This window comes from Heloderma suspectum, chromosome 13 (genome assembly GCF_057233095.1).
Source record: "Heloderma suspectum isolate Gila_16-S chromosome 13, 16-S_ref, whole genome shotgun sequence".
Lineage (NCBI taxonomy): Eukaryota > Metazoa > Chordata > Lepidosauria > Squamata > Helodermatidae > Heloderma > Heloderma suspectum.
Genome location: NC_139470.1, coordinates 16,804,039 through 16,831,272, shown reverse-complemented (window position 1 = coordinate 16,831,272; position 27,234 = coordinate 16,804,039). Strand labels below are relative to the sequence as shown.

Genomic DNA, 27,234 nt, shown 5'->3' with positions numbered 1-27,234 from the left:
AACAATTAAAACATTTTAAAAAGAAGCAAGTTCTGATCAGACCGAATTTAATAAGCCATGGCTGGTCACTCAAGGAAGGCTTCTTGAAATAACAGTGCATTCAGGGGCTGCCGGAAGCAGCACAACGTTGGCGCCTGTCTGATCTCCGAAGGCGGGGAGTTCCACAGGAAGGGGGCCACCACACTGAAGACTCTTTTCCTGGTGGACTGTAGCCGGGCCATGGGTCCATATCTGGATTTGAGACGACCTTCAGCAGAAGGCCCCCTCTGGGCTCCTTTGGTGGACTTATCTGCAGGTTGTGAGCTTCCTGCCATGTTAATTACCCACAATGCCGCTGATTCAGCATTGCTCCAGGGCAGGGGTGCCGAAGCACATTCAACCCAAATTCCATTTCAGAGACGCTCTCTGGGCCACGTTCCACTGGTGGGCGGGGCCAAAGGCAAAATGGGCGTGGCCAAAATACCCCACATACCAGCCTATTTGAGCTTAAAGCTCTTGCTGCCAGTAAATAAGTCTTCAGAGAGGCATTTCAGCCTTTTAGAATAAGACGCACAAAAGCTGAGAAACCTTCAAAACATGGGGGAAGGGGGTGGGGCCAGGGGAAGGGGCATGGCCTTCTGGGGAACCCCGAAGAGTCACATTTGGCTTCCAGGTGAGGTGGATTTGACTTGTGGGCCTGAGGCTCAACAGCCCTGTTCCAGAGCACTGTGGTAAATTAAAATGGTTAAAATGTTATCAGCCGTGGCTAATATGCTGACTGCATTCCTTTCTTTCTAATGGTGAGTAGGAGGTTGGACCTGATGACTTCAAGAGCACCTTCCAGCTCTAAAATTCTATGTTTCTTTATGGCCTTCCTATAATCCTAATAATAATAATAATTTATTTTATAATTTATTTATAAATAAATAATGTATTTATTTATTGCGTTTATATCCTGTCTTTTTTCCTGCTAAGGAACCCAAGGCGGCATGCGCAATCCCCCTCCTCTCCATTTTATCCTCACAACAACAACCCTGTGAGGTAGGTCTGCAATTGGCCCAGAGTCACCCAGTGAGCTTCCATGGCCGAGCGGTGACTAGAACCCGGATCTTCCGACTCCCAGTACAACACTCTAGCCACTACACCACACTGGCTCTCTAATTAATAATAATAATAATAATAATAATAATAATAATAATAATTTCTCTTCAGCACCTTTCTCAACAAAACGACCCAAGGAGATTTATGTAGAATTAAAACATGCAAAATGTAAAACTGCTACAATTTATCCATTACTTGCAGGGAGGTTTGCACTGACCACAAGTTTGGAGGAGTTTCCTCTGTGGCTATTGGCCTCTGGCCCTGCTCCAACAAGCTCCTTGCTTCTAGTCTCCATATAATTTCTCTTTCTGTTGTCTCAATTTGCCTGTTATACTGGTGTCAGCAGCCAGAATCCCCAGGCATTTGCCAGAGTCCCAGACTGACCCATTGCTGACACCTAGCCTGTTCCCCCAGCCCTTAAAGATTTTTTTGCCGGCCCTGTGCTCTGAGCTGGGTGGGGCAGCTGCAACAAGCTCCCTGTTCAAATTCCCAAGATGCCCCTGATGCACTGTCGCTCCAGGGCATTGTGAGAAATTAAAATGGTGGCTAGACACACAGCTGCCTGGCACTGCTCAGAGCAATGCTACTACTGCCAAAGAAGCCTGTCTGAGCCCCCCGTCCAAAGAGATAACTTTACCCAGGGACGCCTTAAACCCAAAGCTGTCTGTGATAAGGGCGGAATCTTTCCAAATCCATTGAAACTCTGAATTGTGGCAGCCAAGCTAAATTGGCAAAGACAAGCTGACACGCACATCTGCGCCGACTCTGCCTTCCGGTCGCAGAGCTTGGATCGTATTCTAGTTTGTGGTGTGGAGAAGCCGCTGCAGGTCATCGTTCAGTTTACTTGAGGAATAAACATGAAGCTTTTTGGAAATGGAAAATGTATGAAAAATAAATCCATCAGTGTGTAGTGCTTGTGTGTATGTCTCTGTGTGTTCACAGGGAGTTCCTTAGTACACAGAGTAATTCCCATGTGGTCAGTGATGTGGTTTTTTTTTGTCAGCACTATGTTTAGCCTTGAAGCAAAGAAGGGAAAAAATGCTGTCTGTTTACTGTTGCACATTCTTTTTGGAAGGCTGGTTTTGAAATGTCCCTTGACTGTCATGATGTCTTAATGCGGTTCGCACAGCTTATAGTTTAATGGAGTAAAAGCAGGTTCCAACATGCCAGGGCCCCAAAGACTTCAGTCAGGTTCTCTGTCTTATTTACTGATTATTTCAAACTCATACGGTAATCCAGCTATGGTTGCATTCTTTTAAGGGGATGTGGATAATTTATCTTTCGTGATTTGAATGCTGAAGTCATCTGTGTTCTGGATAGAACTGGGACGCATTTAATTGTCGACTCTCGAATTTTCTTAATTAATTAATTAATTAAAAACATTTCTATCCCGCCCTGATAAAATCAATTTAAACAGTGTAAAACAATAAATAATTTAAATAGCTAAAATCATATTAAATCATTAAGCTAGCTAATACCAATTTAAAATCTAAAACAATAAAACAGTTTAAACAGTGTGCAACAGGGAATCCAATTGGTCCTCAAAGGCTTTGGTAAAAAGCCATGTTTTAACTTGGTGCCGAAATGAAACCAGTGTCTGTGCCAATCGGGCCTCCAAGGGGAGGGCATTCCACAACTGGGGTGCCACATCAGAGAAGGCCCTCTCGCATGTCTCACCATAGCGTATGTCTCATACTGGTGGGATGCAGAGGAGGGCCCCTCCAACAGATCTCAGTTCTTGGGAAGGCATATATACGGAGAGGCGCTCCCTCAAATATCGAGGTCCCAAGCTGCTTAGGGCTTTAAATGTCATCACCAAAACCATGGATTCCTACCAGAAGTGTATTGGCAGCCAGTGCAATTCCTTTAAAACTGGTGTTATATGGTTTTTATGAGGTCAGCAGCCTAGTTTCGGTCAGCAGCCTAGCTGCTGCATTTTGCAGTATCTGCAACTTCCCAGTTGTCTACAAGGGCAGCCCCACGTAAAGTGCACTGCAGTAGTCTAATCGGGAAGTTACCAGCGCATGTACAGCGCACATAATATAAAAATGGTGTCTTTCTCTTTCCCTCTCTCTCTGTCTCATTCATATATATTTCCTACCTCCACATCAGCCTTGTAAATTAGCCTGCCCAAATATTACTAGCTTGTAGGTCACTTGATTCTCAGTGCCATGGGAGTCGTTGCTGGTATAGAAGAATTGGCGGCGGGGTCCAAAGGAGTGCTTTTGTGTGGCTGTGTGGTTCCCCTCCCACCTGGCTTTGCACTCATGATCATAATGGTCCTGTGCCACAGTTTCCCCAATGTGTGGTACTGGTTGATGGGGTTTCAAATGATGGCTCGCCTCTGGTGACCCCTCGGCCTTGCCTCTGGTGAACCTGTCCTTCACTCCAGTGGGCACCAGCCACCACTGGAGACCTTTGTGGCCTAGGCACTGGCTGGAAGAATATTTCTCCAGCAGGCAGCTGTGACTTCCTCCATTGGGGAGGACTTGGGACGGACTAAGATCTTAACACACCACTTGCCCTTCCAATGGGAAGGGGAATCACAATGCAGGGGTCTCCTGCTTGCTTTGAAGGGAGGGGAGGGGCTTGGGACAAGGGGCAGGGCCTCGGCTGAGTCTCTGTGGGCCAGATGGGCCAAATTAGCCTGAGAGCTGGCGGTTCCCCATCCCTGATGTAAAGGACTGCACTGTAACAGAACGAGGCAGACGTTTTCCTGGATTAGAATCCTCTGTCATGGGCTTGGCCTTCTACCTTGAAAGTGTGATGGATCTGTTTAATGCTGATGGGACGGAAATGTGTGAGTAGCTTTTCGAAAAAGGGTGGCAGAAGAAAACTGAGTTTTGGGGTGGATTGTGGGGCGTGGAGGCAAACTGGAAACCTGTAGGCATAGTGAACAAAAGGGTGTGGCTCTGTAGGAGGGAGGAGAATTGTTCTGAGTTTCTATCTCTGGTACAACTGGAAAAGCATGACAATCATCTCAAAGAGGATCTGAAGGTGAAGGACTAGAAATATAATTCCAGTAATCCAGGGCCTCCCATAGGGTTGTGCTCTAAATCAATTTGGATTGCTGACTTAGTAGGATAACTTCCCCCCCAAAGAGTATCCAGTTCTGTTCCTTCCCAATATGTCTTATACACACTTTCAGGCTGCAATCCGAAACCTACTTACCTGGGAGAAAGTCCAAATGAACGCAGTGTGGGTTACACATGAGTAGACATGCATAGGATTGTGCTATAAGTGCCTCTCTCTGTTTGGCAGAAAGGTGAGGCAGGTTGAAATAGCCAAAACAGGGAGGTGCCAAGTAGCCGAAAAGCAAAAGTGAGATAAAATCACGAAAGTGCCTGTTTATTTTGTACCAGCCTGCTCAACATGTCAGAGAGGAACTCTTTCCGCAGGGGCTACCTAAAACACAGGACCACATATTACAGTTTTATACACATACATCCAAAATATACAGCACAAGAAAAAAATACCCCGGACTAATTCATGGCATCCGTTCGCTGCATCCAAACAAAGAGTCTTCCGTTTAGTGGGTGCTTGTATTTATTATAGTTTAATGGTTTATGAAGATAGTCCTGTATGAGTTTTTCTTTATGAGTTTCACTTGAGAATTTTCTTGTGCTGAAAGTTCATAATGCATTTGTGGATGGATGCAGTTAATCACTTCATGGCATTTTCGTGCTGTAAATTTTGGATGTATGTTTATAACATTATAATATGTGGTACTGTGATTTAGGTGAGCCTCGAGGGAAGGAGTTCTTCTCCAAAACGTTGAGCAGGCTGGTACAAAACAAACAGGCACTTTATGATTTTTGTGATGTTGAAAGAATACAATAATAGTATTACTACTCACACACAATGTATCGAAGCAGCCCCAAGCCCTTGCGACAGGGTGGGAAGAAACTCACTACAGAATGTTCAGTTTCAAATTTCTCAATGGAAAAATTGGAATATCATGATTGTGCTTTCCAGTGGGGTTGAATGAGGATTAGCGCACAACACTGTAATGGAGCACTTTAGTGCACAGCACTTTAGCAGAGCACTTTAGCGCACAGCACTTTAGCAGAGCACTTTAGCGCACAGCACTTTAGTGGAGCACTTTAGCGCACAGCACTTTAGCAGAGCACTTTAGTGGAGCACTTTAGCACACAGCACTTTAGTGGGGGAAAACAACAATCCCTCACTACATTGAGGCTGGTATCAACATGAATGAGGAGAACTCTCACCTTCTTCAGGTGCTTTAGCCTTATCCTCTGACCATCCTCATATTCGCCTAAAGCAGGAGCAATGTAAAACCAGTAGAGGCAGATCCAGTACCTAAAAAGGGAGATTGTAGAGCTGAAAAAAGTGCAGAAAAGGGCAACTGAAATGATCAAGGGGCTGGAGCATCTCCCCTATGAGAGAAGGTCACAACAGCTAAGATGTTTATCTTAGAAAAAAGGAAGGTAAGAGTAGACATGATAGGGGTTTACAAAATTATGCCTGGTGGATAGGGAGACATTTTTCTCCCTCTTTCAAAATACTAGAACCTGGGGTCATCCCATAAAGCTGATTGGTGGGAGATTCAGGACAGATAAAAGCATAAAAGCAAGGATTTCTTCACACAGCACATTGTTAATGGAATTCGCTACCACAGGATGTAGTGATGGCCACCCATTTGGATGGCTTTAAAAGCGGGTTGGACACATTCCTGGAGGAGAAGGCTCTCAATGGCTACTAGTCCTGATGGCTGTGTGCTGCCTCCAGTACCAGAGGCAGTGAGCCTATGTACACCAGTTCCTGGGGAACGTGGGCGGGAGGGTGCTTTTGTGCTGATGTCCTGCTTGTGGGTTTCCCGTGCTGGACTACATGGACCCCTGGTCTGACCCAGCAGGGCTCTTCTTATGTTCTTATCCCCAGTCGAGACGGTCAACCCCTATTAGAAGATAGAAGACAGTCCTCTGTAAATAGAGGACTGTCCTAGGACACATGGCCCCCTAGGAGTGCTCCTCTATGCAGTGGCTTGACTGGCAGGGGATGATGGGAGTTGTAGTCCAACCCATCTGGAGGGCGCCAGGTTGGGAAAGGCTGAAACAAGGTACGGTTTGCTGGAGAATACGGGGCATGAAATAGGAACTCTCATTAGTAAGCAAGGACATTTGGAATGCATGTGAGCCATCCAAAGGGAGGTTTGTGTGGGAGACATTTTTATTGCTTTTACTGGTTTGCTGTCTGTAGGGTTTGGTTGTGTTTCAGTTGACTACGTTGTATTGAGTTAAATTTTGCAAACCTCCTTGAGTGTGCATGCATGTAAAGAAAAGGGGCACATCCCTCCTGACCTTAAATTTATGAGTAAGAGGCTTCGACGTATTGAATATCTGGTGCAGAATCCCAGCTTTCATTTGTGAGCTATTTTTTTCAAGCTTCTAGCCCTCATGGTGAGGTCTGCGTCAAAACAGGCAGCTCCTTATGTCTGACCTAGGAGCCGGGGCTGTGTGCCCTGACTAGTTTGCCTTGAATTGACTCCCTCTGTGAGAAATGATTGAATCCATCTCTCCAGCCTCTCTTTTCCTCCCCCCTGCCTGCCTGGATAATTTGGCATGTTAAAGGCAATCCTGCTCCTGAATCTCAGACCTCATGTCTGCAAAAAGGCTTTTGCCCAGCCCTGATTCCCTCCCTCATGCCTTCTGTGCATTTTTCTCTCTGTGTATTGTCCTCCTCCCTTGTGCTTATCTGTAGCTCTTCTGTCAGCACCCAGTGCCTCCCCAAATGAAAAATCAAACCGAAAAGCAACTCTCTTTCCCCCAGCACTCCCGAACGATGAAATATGCGAGTCTTCAAAGAGAGGCAGCCGGCGAAAGAATGCAAGCTGAGTCAGACACAAAAGAGCGGAGCACCACGGTGTGTATACGACTGACTTCTTCATAGTTTGTTCTGAGCTGACGTTTTGGATTTTCCGTCGGGTTCCGTCTTTCCAGAGGTGGCACCTGGCATAGTTGGTCTGCGGAGGTCTGCTCTGGGCCTCCTTTTAATTTTTTTTTCTGGTCCTACACTCAGAGCAGTCTCAGATGGCTGGTTCTTGCCATTCTTTGAATTTCCCACAATGCTGCTGACCCGGCATTGCTCTGGGGCATTCTGGGACATCTCAATGGTGCTTATACCTGGCTGCCCAGGAGCACTAAACCTACAGCTGGGTAAGCCCGCCAGGGCCCCGCTGACAGGGGAGGGGCGGTGGTCACCAGAGGACTCCACCCAGCCTGCCCTCTCACAGCTCCTTATGTATAATCTCTCTGTTGTTGTTGAGTGCATTACATAGCCAGCTCTGGTTAGAGTTGTGACCATAGAACCATAGAATCCTAGGGTTGGAAGGAGCCTACAAGACCATTGAGTCCAGCCCCCTGCTCAGTGCTGGACCCTGATTCCCAGGCGGTCTCCCACCCAAGTATTAACCAGGGCTGACCCTGCTTAGCTTCCAAGATCAGACGAGATCAGATGCATCCAGCCCTTTCCACCAACCCATTTGCTGGGGTTGTCAAATCCAATCAATTGTGTGCGTGTTCCACCATTTCTAGATTTTATATCCTCCTTTCTGTGTGTTTAAAAAAAAAAAAAATCTTGAGCAGCCAAGAGAGATTAGAACTGATCTTTTCATACCCACTCCCACTATCACGATTTACTAGAAACATGGTCATGTTTGCACAGAATGATAATCCAGGATTCTGGAGGAGTTTGGCTTTTCGCAGACAAGCTATGCAGCTAAAAAAAGAGGGAATGGCTTGTTTAGTATGTTGTCTGAACTGGGGATCCTGGCTTGTTGCTCCAAAATAAGCCAGGCTCTGTAAGCCGAGAACAAGCCATGGTTTACAATTCTGGCTTGTAAAGGAGCAACAAGCCAGGATCCCTGGTTGGATGAGATGACACACCTAAGCAAACCATTCCTATTGGGTGGTATAGAAATAAAATAAATAAAAATAAATAAATAATTCCTCCTTTGTTTACCTGGTTGTGCTGGCAGGAGGAGCCCAGCAGGAGCAGACGGGCTGTGTACCAGCAAGTAGCTCATTTATTCATTTCATTTTCATTTGTTATATTTCTATACTGCCCCATAGCCGAAGCTCTCTGGGTGGTTCACAAAAATTAAAAACTAATAAAATACATTATACAAAGTACAAAACCATTTACATAAGAACATATAAACAGATAGTGTGCGCGTGCGCATGCACGCACGCACACACACACACACACACAACATATACCTAAAAACAGTTTTTAAACCATCAACCAAAGACAATCCAGGACCTGATTAAAATCTCGTTGTATGCTGCCAAACACCTGAGAGAAGAGGACAGTTTTAACCTGGTGTTGAAAAGATAACAATGTTGGTACCAGGTGGGCCTCATCGGGGAGGTTTCATAATTAGGGGGCACCACCAAGAAGGCCCTCTCCTGGTGCCTCCTCTGAGGGAGCCTCAGAGGAGGCACCAGGAGAGGGCCTTGGATGCTGGATGCAGTGTATGGATTGATGAGGCTGGACAGCCATCTGTCAGGGATGCTCTGACTTGGATTCCTGCATTGAGCAGGGGGTTGGACTCGATGGCCTTGTAGGCCCCTTCCAACCCTACTATTCTATTCTATGATTCTATGATTGGTTCGTGCCGGGAGAGGTGCTCCATCAGCTGTTGTGGTCCTGAGCCATGTAAGGCTTTATCGGTCAAAACCAGCACCTTGAATTGGGCTCGGAAACATACAGGCAGCAAGCACAAGCAGGCCAGAATTGGTGTTATATGTTTAGACCTTCTTGTCCCTGTTATCAGTCTGGCTGCCGCATTTTGCACAAGCTGCACCTTCCGAACTGTCTTCAAAGGCAGCCCCGTGTAGAGTGCATTGCAGTAATCTAAGTTTCACAATAAACCAAGATACTTAATTTATCATTCCATGCTAATGTGACTAGTCTCTGTTTTCCAATACCCACTGCTGATAACTCAATATTTTATTGTTATTCTTGTCTTTTGTGGTAGTTGCAAGAGGTGTTTCCTCCCGCCCCTTCTGGGTTCAACTTCCTCCCCAGAGTCTAGAAATTAAATCTCAGAGTGGGAAGTGAATGTGTTGTCTCTACTTTTTATGCACTTGCCGTGACACTAAAGCGATGCAGCCGCTGATGCTGACCTTGAACTGTTGATAACCTCTTGGCTGACAACGGTGTTTTTCTCATATATCCTATATATATATATATATACTGCAGACTCCTTCTCCAAGTCTTGATCCCTTTGAAGCCAAAATGGCGCCATCCATGCCTGAGTGGGTGTGCTTGGGGGAGCCCTAAAGTTTGCAGAAGCATGCACGCAGAGAAAAATGGCGGAGAGCAAAAAAATAAGAGATACCTTAAAGGGGTGTGTGTGTGTATGTGGGGGGACACAACAAAAAAACAGTCCAGTGAGGTCTGAGCATGCTCAGTGGCCACTCAATGCTGACCTATTGGGCACAGGGAAAGAGGGGAATGGAATGGAATATCTTGGAAAGGGCATGTCTGGCAGGAACACTGAACTCCACACTGCAACATTTTGTTGCAGCTCCTTTGTGTCTTCAACTAAAATGGGGATGCAGAACCTCTTTCACCTTAAGGGCCAAATTCCATTTCAAAGAAGCTCTCAGGGGCCACATTCCAATGGTGGGTGGGGACAAAGGGGGGCAGAATCCCAACCTGTTTTAGCGTAGAGCTGTTCCTGCCAGTGACTGAGCTTTAGGGGAGGCATTTCAATCTTTTAGAATGGGGGGAAAAATCTGCGCAAAAGCCAGGAAACCTCCATACGATCAATGGTTGGGGGAAAAGGGGTGAGGCCAAGGGAAGGGGCGTGGCCTTCTGAGGAACCCCAGAGGGCTGGATTTCACCCCCGGGCCTGAAGTTCTCAGCCCTTGAGCTAGACGAACCTTGGTGTGAATCGTTCAGAAGACAGTTGATTGCAGAGGAAATGAATGCTACACCCAGCAGGCAGAGCCCTTGGCAATGCATGACAGTAGCGGGGTGGGGCCCGTCCGGGCAACACTCTTCGGTATGAGGATTGGCACATTGCAAGCATCGTCCCTGTTTTTGCCTCCGGAATATTGGCGGAGGGATGTTGTCATCTTTTGGAAGGGGTCCTCTGTGTAGCTTTTGATGGGATCTCCACCCTTCCATGGTGTGCTCCTGGCCTTGGGAACCCTCCCAAGCTTTGACTCCTCATATAAAAACTGTTCAAATAAACAAAGCCCAGTAGGACAGGATCTCAGAGTTTCTCTTCTCTGGATGTCCTTTCTGGCGCTCTCTCTCTCTCTCTCTGGCTCTGCTTAGTGTGTGTGTGTGAGGCTAAGGAGGGCTGCCTGCCATCTAGATGCTGTGTGGCGGTATTATTTCAAGCCGTCCCGCATTGGCGGCTTGTGAAAGGCTTTGCTGTTTGGGGTCTGTTGGCCCTGCGCTTTTGGACAGCTGCTTGTAGGCTCCAGCCAGTACCAGGACTTGAACGGAGATGCTTGATTTAAATTGCTGAGTGGCTCTGAACATCTCTCTTTCACGTCCCGTGGCTGCTCTGTTGAGGGCAGATGTCAATAAATAACAGGACTGTTGACTTGGTAAACAAGTGGCAGTGGGTACGGGTGTGTGTGTGTCTCTCACTCTCTCTGTGTCTAGCTTACTGTCTCTCTTTCTGTGTATGCATTTGTCTCTCTGCATGTCTCTCTCTCTCTCTCTCTCTCTCTGTCGTAGTGGGTGTGTATGTGCCCGTCTCTCTCTGTGCCTACCTTACTGTCTCTGTTTCTTTCTCTGTATGTGTGTCTCTCTCTCTGTTTATCTTACTGTTCCTCTCTTTCGCGCTGTGTGTGTCTGTGTGCATGTGTGAGTGTGTGTATGTGAAATTTACTACATGAGGCATTTATTGTGCGCTTATCATTTCCTACTCATGGTTGTTTGTGGGATCCTTAGATGATGTCATGACCCTCCAGTTTTGCTTCTGTTTTTAAACAGCACTTTTGCCCCCCCCCCCGCCATTTTAAGAGCAGGGAAAATGTGGTATTATTTGTGAAAGCAAAAGCAAATGCTTTCCCCACTTATGTAATTGTGCTCTTCTGCTATACCACAATGCCAGCTAGTGGTTATGTCACAGAAAAGCAGGAAAGGAAACTCTCTTCATGTAGTGCTTGGATCTCAGTTCTGCAACAAACCTGACAGTAAACGCAGTGGATTAACAGCCTTGTGTAGAAAAGCTCTCTCTGTGTCTCTCTGTGTATATAAATACACACACACACACACACACACACACACACACACACAGAGTTTTTCTCAACCTGGTGCCCTCCATGTTTTTGACTACAACTCTCATCAGCAACAGCCAATGTGGCCAGTGGTTGGGGGTGATAGGAGTTGTAGTCTAAAACATCTGGCGTGCACCAGGTTGGGGAAGACTGATCAAGGATAATCTATGGATTGTGGGTGCTGGTTAGTGCCCCCCCCCCAAAATGTGGCTGTGCTGAAAGCTCCATTTCTGTCTCCACCCAAACCTCTCTGCCAGACCCCCCCTAATTCTCCATCCTACCCACAATCAGACAAAATCCATGCTAAGGAATTTATACAAGACAAGTGGGACCAGCACTGAACGGTCACAGCGTGGCGTTTTCCTGTTCATGGTTCCAGCCAGCCAGTGAGCCAAGCCCTCTTTCAGGATACTCCACTTTACCCCAGTTTCCTCCTCCCCCAATTGGCATTTGGCACTTCAGGGCCACTGAATGTGCTCAGTCCTCGCTGAACTGTTTTGAGGTCTTTTATCACATTGTTATTATTTTTTTGTACTTCTGCAAACCTTGGAGTTCCCCTGAGCATGCTGTCCCCACCGTTCAGTGCCTCCATTTTGGCTACAGCGCTGTCGGCACTCAGCAACGGAGTTTGTTGTTAGCGATAAACTGTGGCGCAGCCACACGTTGGATACCGTGTCCAGTTTTGGCTGCCTCATCTAAAAAAACAAAACCAGAAACAACGCACCAAAAACCAGTATCCTAAAGAGGGAAAAGATACAGAAAAGATTCGGAACAATCAAGGGGCTGAAGCATCCTGCTGTTGGCTAACCAGAAGGGAGCGATGCCTTTTCATGCAGAAGGGAAATCAAATGTCAATTTGGACGTTCCAGGGTGTGGACTTGCCTGAATCTATTCATTTACAGCCTGGGGTGGGAATGGCCAGCCTAGTGCCAAAGAATATAGTAAAGGTGTGTGTGTGTGTGTGTGTGTTTTGATGCTTGCCAAGATGGCTTGAACTCAACAGCCAACTGCCGTTACATGGCTTCTCTGTTACACAGCCAGGCAAAACTTGGGAATGTGTATTTTCTGACTGGGGGAGGGGGGGAGCATTGCTTGTTATTTTTCATCTGAATCTGTGAGGCCTAGTTTAGGGTAGGAGTGGAAAACTCCATGCTTGGGGATCAAAGTTGGCTCACCTGGGGGCCCCACCCTTCCTCTGGCCCCACCTCTTTACTCCAGCACTGTTTGCAGTTTTCCCTCCGTTCTAAAAGGTTGAGATGCCTCTTGCAAGGCTTAGTTACTAGCCGTAAGAGCTTGGAGCTAAAACATGTGGATAACTTTGGCCCCGCCCCTTTTGCCTTTGGGCCTGCCCATCCCTGGAACGCACCCCCAGGGAGCTTCTCCAGAACGGAATTCATTCCTTCAGCCGAAAGAGGTTCGGCACGCCTGGTTTAAGACTAGGCAGCTCAACTGGCTGTGGGCTGGATCAGCAGAGGGGTGGCCCTCGGGATGAATAGTGCCCGGGGCAAGGAGTGCCTTCGGTGCCCCTCTGCTCCGTGGCCAGTTTTGCAGGGCCACCCAGAGGATTTATGAGGCCTGGCGCAGGTGTGACGTCCATCGAGAATGGCATTGCTCAGAACCTTGATCTCTCAGCCACCGTGCTTCAGTTTGTGCAAGCCACAGTTTGAAAAGCCACATCCTGAGCATCAGCAGTGCACCCTGCAGCACAGCAGAACATCACAGGTTTTCCTTATAATATGTTTGGGTTTGTAGCCGGTCCTGTTTTTTGGCAAGCATCCTTTATTTTAGAATATCCATTATTTCTCTCTTTAAAAATAATAAACAAAATGTATAAATAACTGAGCTATCCAGCTGACCTCTTCCAGCTTATGGCTTAATTTTATTATTATTTATACAGCGCTTGTAGTGTTTACAGTATTTGAAGTGCTCAGTGCTCAAAGTAAAGCTGCACTCCGCTGATTTTTACCCGGCGCAAATGACATCAAAGTGGAAGCTGAAAAAGAAACATGCTTTAAAGCTATTTGAAGGAAGATCCTTTTGGTAGTTGGCACCCCACGACCCATAGAACCTTGAAAGAAAGGGTACAGACGTGCTTTTCGCTCACTGCAGACATTAAAAAAACACAGCCACTGAGCTCAGCTTGGCCCCCCCTCAGCTGGGCGCTCCGGTCGATTGCCCAGCTCGCCCACCCTTTAGGCCGGCCCTGTGGATAAGATATATGCAACTTTTTCTGTCTGGGGGTTCGTAAGGTTGAAAAGATCAGACCAAATGTCCTTCTAGTTGACCACCCCATTTGCCACAGCAGCAAGAAGAAAGTCCTGGGAAGTACTTAAGTACTGGGACGCCCTTAAGCAGGGAATGAAAGCAACAGCCCTGCCCCCATACAACTGCTATTCTGGGGTAGTCTGCTTCTGCTTTGGAGGTTCCATTGGCTGTCACGGCTAAAAGGTGTAGATAAATGTTTCCTACATGAATTTGTCTAGCCACCTCTTCAAGCCAACTACTCCAGTGTCCACCACCGCCTCTGGTGCCAGTGAATATTTTATATTTATTTTTCTCTACCGCTCAATAGCCAAAGCTCTCTGGGTAGTTCACAACAAGGAAGCCAGATTCCGGCTGAACATCAGGGAAAACCTTCTGACTGTTAGAGCAATACGACAATGGAACCCATGACCTAGGGAGGTGGTGGGCTCTCCCACACTGGAGGCATTCAAGACGAGGCTGGACAGCCACCTGCCAGGGATACTTTAACTTGGATTCCTGCGTTGAGCAGGGGGTTGGGCTCAGTGGTCTTGTTGGCCCCTTCCAACCCTACTATTGTATGATTCTATGTTCTTATGTTCTTAGAGCAATACAACAGTGGAACCCATGACCTAGGGAGGTGGAGGGCTCTCCCACACTGGAGGCATTCAAGATGAGGCTGGACAGCCATCTGTCAGGGATGCTCTGACTTGGACTCCTGCACTGAACAGGGGGTTGGACTCGATGGTCTTGTAGGCCTCTTCCAACCTTCCTATGCTATGATTCTGTGATTCTATGAACAATTGAAACCATAAAATACAACGCGATCCAATACAATAGAAAAGATTAAAACTACAGTATAAAATAAAAACCAAAATAAAACATAGTGTCAGTGCAAAGATTTAAAAGCAGTGACAGATTTAAAATAACACAAACTGAAAGAATAAAACACTTGGGAAAATAAGGTTTGCACCTGGTGCCCAAAAGAGCACAGTGTAGGCAAGCCTCTCTGAGAAGGTCATGGTACAACCGGGGAGCCACCACAGAAAAGGCCCTCTGAATATGATAATTCTCAATTGGGTAAAGAAGTAATTTCTTTTCCCTGCCCTGAGTTTCTTTCGTTTGTCCTTTTGTCTTTCGCAGAGCCAGGGTGGCCATCTGTTGGCGATGCGGTCACTGCATTGAACAGGAGGCTGGACTAGATAACTTCTAAGGTCCCTTCCAACGCTCTGATTCTGTGAATCTGTTGGTGATCAATTTCATTGGGAGATGTGATTATCGATGAAGGGAGAAACCTTTCTCAGTATTTGCTGTCTCAAACACCATTCATAATTTTATACACTTCGGTCATGTTCCCCTTAATTTGCTTTCCTCCAAAAGACTAACCCCTCCCCACATGCTTTAGACTTCCTTGGTATGGATGTTGCTCCAACCCCTTGATTGAGGTCATATCTTCAAAGAAGTTCCAGAACACTTCATATTCATACCCCAATCTGTTGCTCTGTGATCGCCGCCTTTAAATCCCTCCTTGCTAGCCTGATTCTGTCACTTTAGATTTAAAGTGTCCCTGTGGCAGGGAGACCTTCTTCTAACTAACCCTCCATGCAAACACACCTGTGGTACTACCTCTGTAGCAATGTGGTGATTTCAGAGTTTCTTTCTTTCTTTCTTTCTTTCTTTCTTTCTTTCTTTCTTTCTTTCTTTCTTTCTCTCTCTCTCTCTCTCTCTCTCTCTCTCTCTCTCTGCCTGCCTGCCTGCCTGCCTGCCTGCCTGCCTGCCTGCCTGCCTGCCTTCCTTCCTTCCTTCCTTCCTTCCTTCCTTCCTTCCTTCCTTCCTTCCGAGTTGCCTCTTAGTGAAACGTAATTCTAGCATTTGTTGTGATTTCCAAGTGCCTGCCTGCCTGGCCTGAAATGGCTGGTGTTGGTGACAGTGGAGAGAGGAGGAGCCTTTGCGGGCGAAGGCTTCAGCAGAGCTGATAAATGGCCCTGCTCTTCCTCTCATCTCCCGCTCCTCCTCCTCCTCCATTAGCGTCCCTTTTTCAGTCTGGAATGCTAGCAGCAAAGCAAGTTGCCTTGTACCAGATCAGACTATTTCTCCATCTTGCCCAGTATTGTCTCCTCCGATTGGCAGCTGCTCGCCACGATCTCCAGCAGAGGTCTTCTCTCAACACCTATTACCTGTGATACTTTGAACTGGGAAGGCCAGGGTTTAAACCCAAGGCCACCTTCATGGCTCAGGAATGGGGGAGAAATCCATTCAGTCTGCTTTTTAATGCTTACCTACCCAATTTTGCATTTTTGAACCACTATGCAAACTGAATCCAATTATCCTTCGAAATTCACACTCCTTTGAATTTTGCAGTGGATTTCTCCAATCAAAAACACATTCAAAATGTGTCTATTAGGGGAAATAACATTAACACTGCATTATATTCGGAAAATTGCTTGCAAAAGATGTGCATATAAGTTAACAATGCATAAACAAATTCATGTAGTAGGAGAAATGTGCACAAAAAGGGCTTATGAACTTTTATACAAACTTCAAACAAAGAACGTCTCCAAAGTTCCGGACGAATCAAACTTAAGACCGGAAAAATGAGATACGGAGAGAAATCGAAACTGACAGATCCGTTCATGTCCATTTCTGTACTCTTCCACTGAGCTACACAGCTCCACTTTGTGGTCAAAGAGGAGGCTTCATTCACTTGCACAGATGCTATTGCTCTTAGATTTTGGTAGTATCAACAGGCATTTAAAAGAGAGGGGAATAGCGATGGGTGAGCTCTCCTAGGGATGTATGGATTCCCCACCTTCTGTTCTGGTGGGGAATCCGCCCAGGGGGGAGGTGATCCATTCCTCCCCCCCAGAATCCTCTGGAGTGGCTCCGCTCTGCGAGGATTCCACGGAGCCGGCACTTACTTCCACTCCAGGAGGATTCAGGCCGGAACGGCACTCCGGCTCCGGAGCACTGGCGATACAGTAATGGCGACTGCCACTACCGTATCGCTGGGAGGAATATGGCCACAAATGGCATAGTGGACACCACTTGAGGCCGTAAAGCGCCAAGTTTAACCTAAATGCAGCCGTAAATGCTAGCCTATCGTGGGAAAAAACACAGCCACTTGCAGCCGTAAAGCCCTCAGTTTAACCTAATTGCAGCCGTTTACAGCTGCATTTAGGTTAAACTCAGTGCTTTACGGACGCTTTACAGACGCAAGTGGTGTCCACTACGCCATTTGAGGCCATATTCCTCCCAGTGATACGGTAATGGCGGCTGCCATTACTGTATCACCAGCACTCCGGAACTGGAGTGCTGTTCTGGCCAGAATCCTCCTGGAGCGGAGGTAAGTGGAGCTGTTCCACCACGGATTCTGGAGGCCGGATTCCAAAGAATCCAGCCTCATTTGAGTCTGCGGCGGATTTCTCTGACGTCCCTAAGCTCTCCCATGGCTTGACTTGAAATGGGCTTCATACCTGGACCTTTCTTTGCAAGTGTTTGGAATAAACCTCATCCATATCTGAGGGTTCTCTCCCAGCCTGCAACCTTGGCACATGCATGCACCACCTTGTATCATCCTGTGGAGAAGAGGGGGTTTTAGTTCTGTGTAGGGGATAGCAAAAGACTGAACTGAATGTGGGATTACGAGAGAGTATAAATGACCTTGAAATCTTTTGATCTAAGGTGGCATAAAGATGTTTAAAATAGATGAACTAATTGATCCCACTGGGGGAGATCCCAATCAACCGGAAGGCTGAGTGTGTGGGTCTGGTGGTGTCGTTTACAGAAATTGAGAATTTTGTGGAGAGTAAAGGTGGAATCCTATGCATATTTAGACAGAACAAAGTCCTATAACTCCCAGCAGTCCCTGTCTGGGGAATGCTGGGAGCTGTAGGACTTTTTTCTTCCAAAACATACATCGGCATGCGCTCCAAGAGACTAAAATTAAAGAACTTTTGTGCATGTACCTACAAAGGAGCTGGCTTTGAGCATCTGGTCTGCTGTATGTGCTTGATCAGAATTTTGTTCTGAGTTGGATGCAATCTCAGGGAAACTGGCAGTTGGTTTGTAAAAGAACTGGGTGTTTCAATAGGGATGTTTGGATTGTGTAAAATGCAGTCCGTCTGCGTTTCGCAGATCATCAGGCAACTTTTGTTTCAATGTCCATTCACGGACAGGTTCAATTTTTTTTCATTGTGCAGAAAAATGCGCAAATAATTCCGCAAGAGGATTCACAACAATTTATATAATTCACCTCAGTATGTAACAGTTAGAGTATTGTCCCCCATTCCGTGCTCCTTTTTCCCACCTATATTACAAGTCTCCGCAGACCCTTGTGTATTTTCTAGGGATGTTAGAGAAATCCGCTGGAATCCATGGCGGATCGGCCCCACTTACCTCTGCTCCAGGAGGATTCCGCACGGAACGGCTCCGGCTGCTTGCTCCTGGACCCGTCTCATTTGCCTCCGCGCCGATCGCCATTTTTTTAAAAAAAGGTGATCGGCAGGATGTGCCCATAGACTTATACGCAAACTAGAGCCGTGAATCTTGTGTATAAGTCTATGTGTCCATGTGTCATATAAGTCTACAGGCACATCCTGCCAATTGCCATTTTTTTTTTTAAATGGCAGTCGGCACAGAGGCGAATGGGATGGTCCAGCAAGTAAGCAGCCCTCAAGTTGGGTGGCTCCGTGGAATCCTCACAGAGCAGAGCCGCTCCGGAGGATTCTGCGGGGGAGGAGGAACAGATCACCTCCCCCCCCCGGGCGGATTCCCCACCAGAACGGACGGTAGGGAATCCGTACAGCCCTAGTATTTTCCTATGAATAAACATGTGTTAATTCTGGGAAAGTAAAAAAAAAAAAAAAAAAGATCCAAAAGCTCATGTACTCCGTGCAGCCTGAGGAGGCTGGTCCATAGTGGATTCCGCAGACTGGATTCTTAGAAATCTGAGCTCATTTTAGTCTGCCTCAAATTTCTCCAGCATCCCTAGTTTCAAGCTGGACAAATTCCTATTCTGAGCCCGTGAAACCGGCTGAAGGAAATCGCTGTAGCAGGCAAGCTTAGAAAGGCTCTGAATGGTCTGTTTTTTTTCTTCTTCCTTAGCCCACAAAAACTGGTAAAAGAAGTGGTGTGCTATGAGATCGCTGGATATACCTGGAGGAAAAAAAGTGTGTGTGTGTGTGTGTGTGTGTGTGTGTGTGTATTTTGTGCTTTCCCACTGGTTTGTTGACAGATAATTTTCCATGCCTAGTGGGCCTACTAAACGGAATTTGGCTGCTAAGTTTCCGGTGTTGCAAGCAAACGTTGTTCACAAGCTAACACCAGCCAGGCCATATACTTCTGGGGCCTCGAGAGGTGTGTAGGGGAATGAGGTAGCGAGGGAAGAATGTATTTCACGGGCTCAGGAGGAGAAAGTCATAGAAAGAGAAATGTTAGGAGGAGGATTATGCTTTTAACGTGTAAAATGGGGGTAAACGTTCTGAATGAGTCAGAGAAAACAATGCTAAATAGGATGCAGGGAGTCCCATTCTCTGAGTACCCATCCTTCCTAGGCCAAAATGGCACCACCCGTGAACAAGAGGGAGGTATCGAAAGGCTTGGGGGAACTCCAAGAACAAAACCCAGGCAGGGAAACAAAAACCCAGCAGTGGCCCAGTAGAGTGGAGGAGGAGGGGAGTGGAAACGTGGGGTGGTGGTGGAATGGCGTATTCTGGAAGAGGGCTTGGCTGGCTGGCTGGCTGGCTGAATCTCTGAATAGGAGCATTTCACACTGTAACGTTTTGTAAAGTAATATATTAATATGGAACAAATCCCAGAGTCTTTGATTCTTTCCTTGTAAGTGAAATGAAGTTCTTTTCTAAGGAGAAAAGGCAGACTGCATTTTGTAGTCTGAATGATTCGCTCAGAGCATGCAGTATTACTGTGCCTGTGACCCAGGAGGGCAGTGGATCCAAAAAATGGATGAGGGGGAAATGGATGAAGGCTCTGGTGAAGCCCACCCCATGAAGGCTCCTCCTCCCTCAAATGTTTACTACCAGTAGCCATTCCAGCAGGCTGTACTGGGGGAGGTGAGAGTGGGAAGTGGGGCCATCCCACCAGCCCTGCTGAAAGACTTACTTTTTTCCTCTACCCTCCTCATGCCTTTTTCCTTGTGTGATGTGTCTTTTTTAGATTGTAAGAACTGTGGGCAGGGACTGTCTTGTTTTACCAATTATATGTAAGCCGCTCTGGGAGCCTTTTTGGCTGAGTAGGGGGATACAAATACTTTAAATAAATAGATAAAACTGCCAGGATATAGATATAGGTAGCTTACTATGTTTTTAATTCTATTATTGCTTAGTGAACAAGTGGGTTAGATACTGCCTGGTAAAAGGGACTAGGGACTTACTTTTTTAAAAGTGAAAACTGAAAATTCAGAGGAGACCTCAAATATCCCTAAGGGGTCTAGCCCCCGCCCCCCACAGGGCATCCAGGGAATCCTAATAGGAAACTCAGTTACCTGAGTGTCAATCCCCATGTGGTCAAAATGGCACCATCCATGAACAAGTGGGAGATATTAGCAGGCTTGGAGGAAGCCTAAAGTTTGCAGAAGTACAAACACTTTGAGAAGAAGAAAAACCCCCTGAGGTGCCTCCCCTCCACGAAAACAGCCCAATGAGAACGGAGAGTGCTCAGTAACCACAAAATGCTCACTTAACTGTTGCCACGGGAGGCGGGGGGAGATGGATGGAAAAACACACACACACAATGCACATGGAATGGAGTATTGTGTGAAAGGTCATGGCTGGCTGGAACCTTGACCAGGGAACACATCACAGTGCAATATTTTGTTTCAGGTCCCACTTGTAAGTGAATCTTCTTTTATGGGAGGTGTGTATACATTTTTTGGATGCGAGAAGATTATGATTCAGAGGATGACTCAAAGATGCTTGAGGCTGCAGTGAGCTCATTTTCTCACGGAGCACAGTTTGGGAATTCTTGGACATAAGACGAGTCCTGCTGGATTTGGGGGAACAGCCATTGAGTTCTGCATCCTGTTTCCCACAGTGGCTAGGCAGATGCCTCTGGGAAGCCCCACAAGCAGAGCCTGAATAGAACAGCCCCCTCCCACCGTTTCCTCACAGGAATGGAAAATATGGGTAGATATGGCTATTGTGTACAACAGCCTTTCCCAACCTGGTACCCTGGTCAAAGAAGTGAACGGGGAGGGAGAAAGAAAGAAAGCCAGCAATAATTCCTTCTAATTCTGATGTTCAGGCATGAGTGCTGATGCATTAATAACCAAAATGGCACTGCTGGCTGGGGGATGATGGAAGTTGTAGTCCAACACATCTGGAGGGCACTGCAAAATTAGACTTTGCCAGTGGAGTGAGGAAACCTTCACCTGAAGATGTGAATGCTTTCGAGTTGTGTTTCTAAAGGATGGCAGACATCAAATGTGGCATCTCCAAAGCTATTGACAATTATGAATTCAGTATTTGTAATGCAAACTGATGAAATGTCATCAGATACTGAACAAGTAGGAACTGCAACAAAATATTGCAGCGTGGGGTGTTTTTTCCTGTTCAGAATTCTAGCCATTCCATCCCCACCCTCCCCCACCCCAATTTTCTGTCCCTTTCACTCAACAGTCTGTCAGCATTGGGGGTTCCCCTCCCCTTACCTTAGTTTTAATTTCTTAAAGATTTGTTTGTCCTTCTACAAATCTTGGGGTTTCCCCTTACCTGCTGACCTTCCCCCAAGGTTGTGCATGGTGTTTTGGCTGCATAAGATCTTCACGCAGTGTTGGAAGGCCATCCAAGTGTGGGTGAGATACATCTCCCTGGGGAGAGTGTTCCAAAGCTTAAGTGTTATTGCCATGGTTGTGGGTGTCAGGCTGCCGCTGGAGTCGTCTCCAGAGGAGGAACCAGAACCATCAGAGCCAGTTGGCCCTTCAGGAGACCCTAGCACTAGCCAAGATAGTCTGGGACCCTCAGGATCGGTGCCTGTGAATCTGCCTCCTAGAGAGGCAGAGTGCTAAGCTTCTGAGACAAATGGAGATGCTGGGCCGCCGCCTAGCCCCAGAGAATGCTGGTGCCTTAAGATCCACATTGGATGGTGGCCAGGCAAAGGAGTGCTCACTTACTGAAGAGGACTACTCATGAGTCGGGCTCTCCTCAGGAGGAGGACATCTGGCAAGCCTCTAACGTGATGCAGCTGAGCACCAGGTGGGGCTTTCACTGGTAACTTGAGAGCTGCTGAAAACAACGCCTCTGCCAGCTCCAGTGCCTGCTACCTCACTCCCCTGTGGTTGATGCTCTGTGCTACTGACCCTTAGTCTGCTTCTTGGCCCTTCTTCTGGACTGTGTAACTGCAGCATTCCTTCCCCTTCCCAGTGAGAATATTCCTTCTCTAAGGCCTTTCTCACCTTCCCCCCCCCACAATCACGCTGCCACCAGGACCTTTAAGGCTCAGGTCCAATCCTTTACTCTGACCTCTATCTGCAAGGACACACTTGCTTATATTATCACCTGTATTGTTTCCTTTATTACCTTTCCCTTACATAGCCAAGAGCCAAAGGCGTAGGATTTGGTTAAACAAATACACTTGACTAATTACAGCAAATCAGGTGTTGTACAGTAAATAGGCAACTCTTAATGGCTCTATTAATGTATGTTCTCTCATACACCATACACCAGATCACACTCTCAAATCAAACACTTCACAATCACCACAGACCTCTCTCTCTCAGTTCTAAACTCTTAACACATCAATTCCCGATCTCTGATCCCTGTCTCTGCTCTAAACCCTGTCTGACTCACACAAGCACAGCACACAGCTTTTATAGTGCACACACTTCACCCCGCCTCTCAGTCACTCAGCCAGTCATGTCACACATGCAAATCCACCATTCTTCCTGTCACTCATCCCACTCTCAACCTAGAGATAACATAGACTTATAACAGGAATACATTATTATACTTACAAACTCCATATATATATATAGACGTGTAACGTCACATTAATGTATCTGACTGCTTAACTGTTTTGACCTCTGCCTGCTTTCTCAACCGCTCCTGCCTTAGCCTGACCCCATGTATCTTAACTGCTTGCCTGTGCTCTGACCTTGGCTTGCTATCTTGACCATTTCTGTCTTAGCCTGAACCCCATTGGACTGAAACCTGGGTGCTTGACCGCTTGCTTGCTAAATTGACTACTCTGTATGCCTCCCTGTATTTGTTTTGCAAGGACCCAGGACTCAATCTGGAGCAGGGCAGATGTGGCCACAGAGCAGGCCCTCTCCCACGTCCCAACTGAGCGCAACTCAATTGTTGGTGGGATGCAAAAGAATTATTCATTAGTATTTGAGCATTCAGTGAAATCAAGTGGGACCTCTAATGTTGCCATGTGGAGTGTCCCTCTTCACTGTTCCAGCCAGTTGGCTGTGCCTCCTCCACAAGGATCCATTCTGATTCCCCCCTCCCCAACAGTCAGCTTTCTTTGGCTGCTAAGCATGCTCAAACCTCATTGAGCTGTTTTTGTCCCCTTTAGGGTTTTTTTCCCCTAAAGATCTTTCACACTTCTGGAAACCTTAGGGTTCCCCCAAGCCCGCTAATATCTCCTCCTTGTGTGTGAGGGGAGTGCCATTTTCCAAAAGCAATGGCACACATGCCTGAACTTCAGAAATAGAAGAAATGATCACTGCTCCTTCCTTCCTTCCTTCCTTCCTTCCTTCTTTCCTTCCTTCCTTCCTTCCTTCCTTCCTTCCTTCCATTTCTTTGAAGTTCCACCTGAAAATCTGGGGGCTCTGCCCTGTTACAAAACTTGGCTCAAAGGTCCTGCTGCTCTTTGCACTCTTCCTGTTAAAAGGCGGTTTCTGCCGTCAGGTCTGTAGGCGTCAGGAGTGCCCTAGCTGCCTCTTACAGTTCCCACCAATAGCCAACTCAAGACACAGACGCAAAGGATTCTTTTCAAGGCTTTATTCCATTTACAACTTAATGACTCTTTCAGATGCTAATCACCAGCGACTAAGCAAAGGACAGCACTGGGGAAAGATAGCAGAGTGGCATATGCTCCAGGTTAGGCAGTTGGTCCCCGTTTGAAGGAGAATCACGGGAAGACCCTGAACTTGTGGGCTAGGGAGAGATCCTTCCTCTTTCCCTTGGGTCCTCGGGATGCAACTGTTGCTTGCGTGCCAAACGAGCACTACGCCTCCTTTCTGCGCCCTCCATCTGTCGTCGCTCCCTGCGTCGGTGCTGAGCATCCAGCAAGCCCCCCTCCCGCACTCTCTCACTGTCAGGGTCACTATCTACCCCAGGAATGCTGGCAGGAGGAATCTCTGCCAGCTGCTGTGCCTGTGAGGGATGAGTGGGCTCCTCTCCCACGGATTGCTGTTCCTCCTCAGAATCAGAACTGCTCTGGGGCTCTATCAGCTCAGTTTCCACACTGACAGTAGGAAGTCACGGCCTCTCTTCCTTTGGGGTGATGATGAACACGCCCCGAGCATACAAGCAGACAGATACATTGTGCCACAGTGCACAGCTTTTACTGGGGCCAAATGACGAGAAACTTTTTCTTCAGGTTTTCAGATGCTGCAACCTTCATGAGAGCTATAAACTTGGGCTGGACAAATTGGCCTGCCCCTATGGTGGGTTATTCAACAATATTCCACTGCTGTTGTTCAGTGTTTCAGATGACCTTTTGAAAATGCTGGGCCTTGGGTGAGGCTCGCACCACCTGCTGGCTGCGCACAGCTCTCCTGTATCTTTGTTTGTTGCCAAAGCGGCTTCTTCAGTTTGATTTCTCGCGAGGGAGCTGTCCTCTGTAGTGGTGCTGCGCAGGCGAGACAGAAGCATCTTTCCTTGAGAGTGGGGCTGGGCTGGGCGAATTTCCCTACATCAGCCTTCCTCAGCCTGGTGCCCTCCAGATGTGTTGGACTACAGCTGGGGGATTATGGGAGTTGTAGTCCCAACACACCTGACGGGCACCAGTTCAAGGGAGGCTGCCTTAAATCAATGGTTTGGCATTTCTGAGTTGTCTGCCTGTTGGGGAATGAGCATCCTTAAGTGAAGCCTGTTTGCGAGCTTCCTTAACGAAGGAGCTTAACGTTCCTTAATGAACAAGCTTCCTTAATGAACGAGCTTCCTTAACAAAGGACGAGCTTCTTTAATTTTGCCTGGTGGGGAATAAGCTTCCTTAAGTGAAGCCTGTTCATAAGCTTCCTTAACGAAGGAGCTTCCTTAATGAACGAGCTTCCTTAAGTTTTCCTGCTGGGGAACAAGCTTCCTTAAGCGATTGCCACCTGTCTGAATACATGGTTCTTCCCCACATTCTTTTTGAATTATACATGTGTTTTGGATCTAGCCAACTTTCAACCTTTTCTCTTTTTTAATAGTCTGCAAAGGTTTCTGGTATAGTATTTCAGTGTGTCACACAGGCATGACAGGGAAGATTGTGCAAGATCCTCACTTAGGGTATTGTGCCTTTATCTTTTTTTTTTCTTTTTCAAAAATGCCACAGCACTAAAAAAAGAAAGAAAAAAGTATACAGCTATTGTAACTCCTGCTCTGCTGCTCTTCTGGTTGCATTACTCATCCTCCATTGTACAGTAGGTGAGAGAGGAGAATGGGAAGCAGGGCTGAAGGAATGGGGCAGGAAATGTATTGGCGGCTTCTTGTTCTTTTACATTATTGTTTTATTTATTTAGATGTATCTGGAAAAGATATGTCTGGGTTCTTCCTTTTGAAGCCTCTGATATCTTCAGGAATAATCAAGGCTACAGTGGAAGAACTGGGAACTGCAACAAACTTTTGCATTACAGAGTGCTCCTGTCCAACTGTGCCCTTTTCCAGAGCACTCCATTCCATCCCCCCCCATAGTTTTCTGTATCCCACCCTTCCCCAACAGTCAGTCAGCATTCTGTTCTGCTGAGCATGTGCAGTTCTCATTGGGTTTAGGGGTATTCCTTCCTCCCCCCTGCCTCCCTCCCTCTTGAGTGTGGGTGGTGCCGTTTTGACTGCTGCTTCCTCCCTCTTGAGTGTGTGTGGTGCTGTTCTGGCTACATTGGGACCAGCACTCAGAGAAGTGAGGCCACGGCAAGTACATATGATTCTCTGATGAAAGAGGAAATACAAACCGTTGAGGAAAGGGAACTTGCTTGACCCTAAATGAAAACTGGCTTGCACCACGGACTTGGCAGCGTTATGAAATCCCGGGCTTGAGCAAGAAGGATGGCTTCCCTTACAGGCCCGGCAAAAAAAGGCAAAAAGGATAGCAAGGCTGACTCTTTAACCCAGTGAGGCTAATAGAGGGGGGAGATTAAAACTGGGGAGATGGTTCCGTTGGAAAAAGTCAGCCCTCTCTCTGTGATGCTTGCCTGAGCTAAATCAGGGTTCTTCACAGCTGCTTTTAGGTTAAGGAAATAAAACTCAACTATTAGAGAGCTGACGGTAGCCGTCCCATATCTTGTCTGTTTTGACTCTGGCAGCATCTTATGTCTGGCCACCGCTAACAACAATGCTGAGCCAGCAAGCCCGCCCGGCACCCTTGGCTACGGGCGCAAGCCTGTGCATGTGTAGACAGAAGAAAGTCTTCCAGCTGCCAGCATGCAGGACTTCTCTCTGTCTAAACATGCATAGGATCATGCCTTTATTTTTTATTTTTAGGGGTGTTTTGGATGTGTGTGTGCATTTTATGCCCTTGACACCTTTTGGCAGTGCAAATGGCATCGTTATTTTTTATTATCGTATTGACCTTTTTGATGTGTGTGCTGTGCCTTTGACATCTTTTGGCAGCGCAAAAGGCATAGTTATTTTTCATATGTTATGTTATTACTGTGTGTGTTGAGGTGGTTATTTTGGGGATGGGGTGTTTTTTTGGGGGTACTGTTATCAGTTTACATTTATTAGTTGCTTTTCAACCTACAAACAACTGGAAGAACAAAACATTAACACATAATACAAACAATACAATAAAATAGCATAGAAAAGTGCAACTCCGGCTGTTTTCTTGGAGGCTTGTGAAGCGTGGTTGTCAAAATATGAGGTGCCAGAGTCCTTCTAAGGGGAAGTGAGAGGAAGCTGTGGGCTCCAAATACTCCACCATCTTCTTATTTCTTGATCGGGACAAGAACGAAACAGCAGACTGCCTCTTCTTGATTGCTCAGACCATCCCAGTCACAGGGGGCTATGTATTGCTACACTGACTAGTGGCTCTGGATACCTGTGAGGTCTTTTCATTTTGATTTTAACTGTCGCTTTTGCTTCTCCTGAAATGTGTGCTTTGGCGATACTTTAATATTTACATCCTGCTTTTCTGTAAAGTGGGGTGGGCATGTTTGGGCAATCGGGGGCTCAATTTCCACCCCTGGACACCCCCAGGGGGGTGCATTCCTGTCACTGACGCTGCTTCACCTGCAAAAATATAATTGGTTTGCCACTGAAAACTGCTACAGAAACTTCAAAGGGCCAGATTGAGCTTGAAGACAAGCGGAATTTGGCATTTTGGAGTATCTGTAGCGCTTCGCTGCCAAATTTCAGCAGCAAACTGGTGATTATTTTTGCCACCACCATGGAATTTTGGCAGCATAGGGAGGCAGTGAGGGTCATGGGAGGGGGACACATGTGGCCAGAGCCAGAAAGAAACAGCTGCACCAATTAAATTCCCAACG

The 27,234-nt window shown here is 46.9% G+C and overlaps 1 protein-coding gene across 2 annotated transcripts in view; it reads left to right on the top strand.

Moving 5' to 3' along the window:
* The window catches only part of SEPTIN5 (septin 5), a 91,884-nt gene that overhangs the window by 16,783 nt on the left and 47,867 nt on the right, over positions 1–27,234 (top strand). The window contains exon 2 of one of the 2 annotated variants that reach the window (XM_084820421.1): positions 6,871–6,963. The exons of the other annotated variant lie outside the window; for it this stretch is intronic. Coding sequence (XP_084676547.1) covers positions 6,871–6,963 — 93 coding nt within the window. The remainder of the gene's footprint in view (positions 1–6,870; positions 6,964–27,234) is intronic. 2 annotated transcript variants of the gene reach the window in all.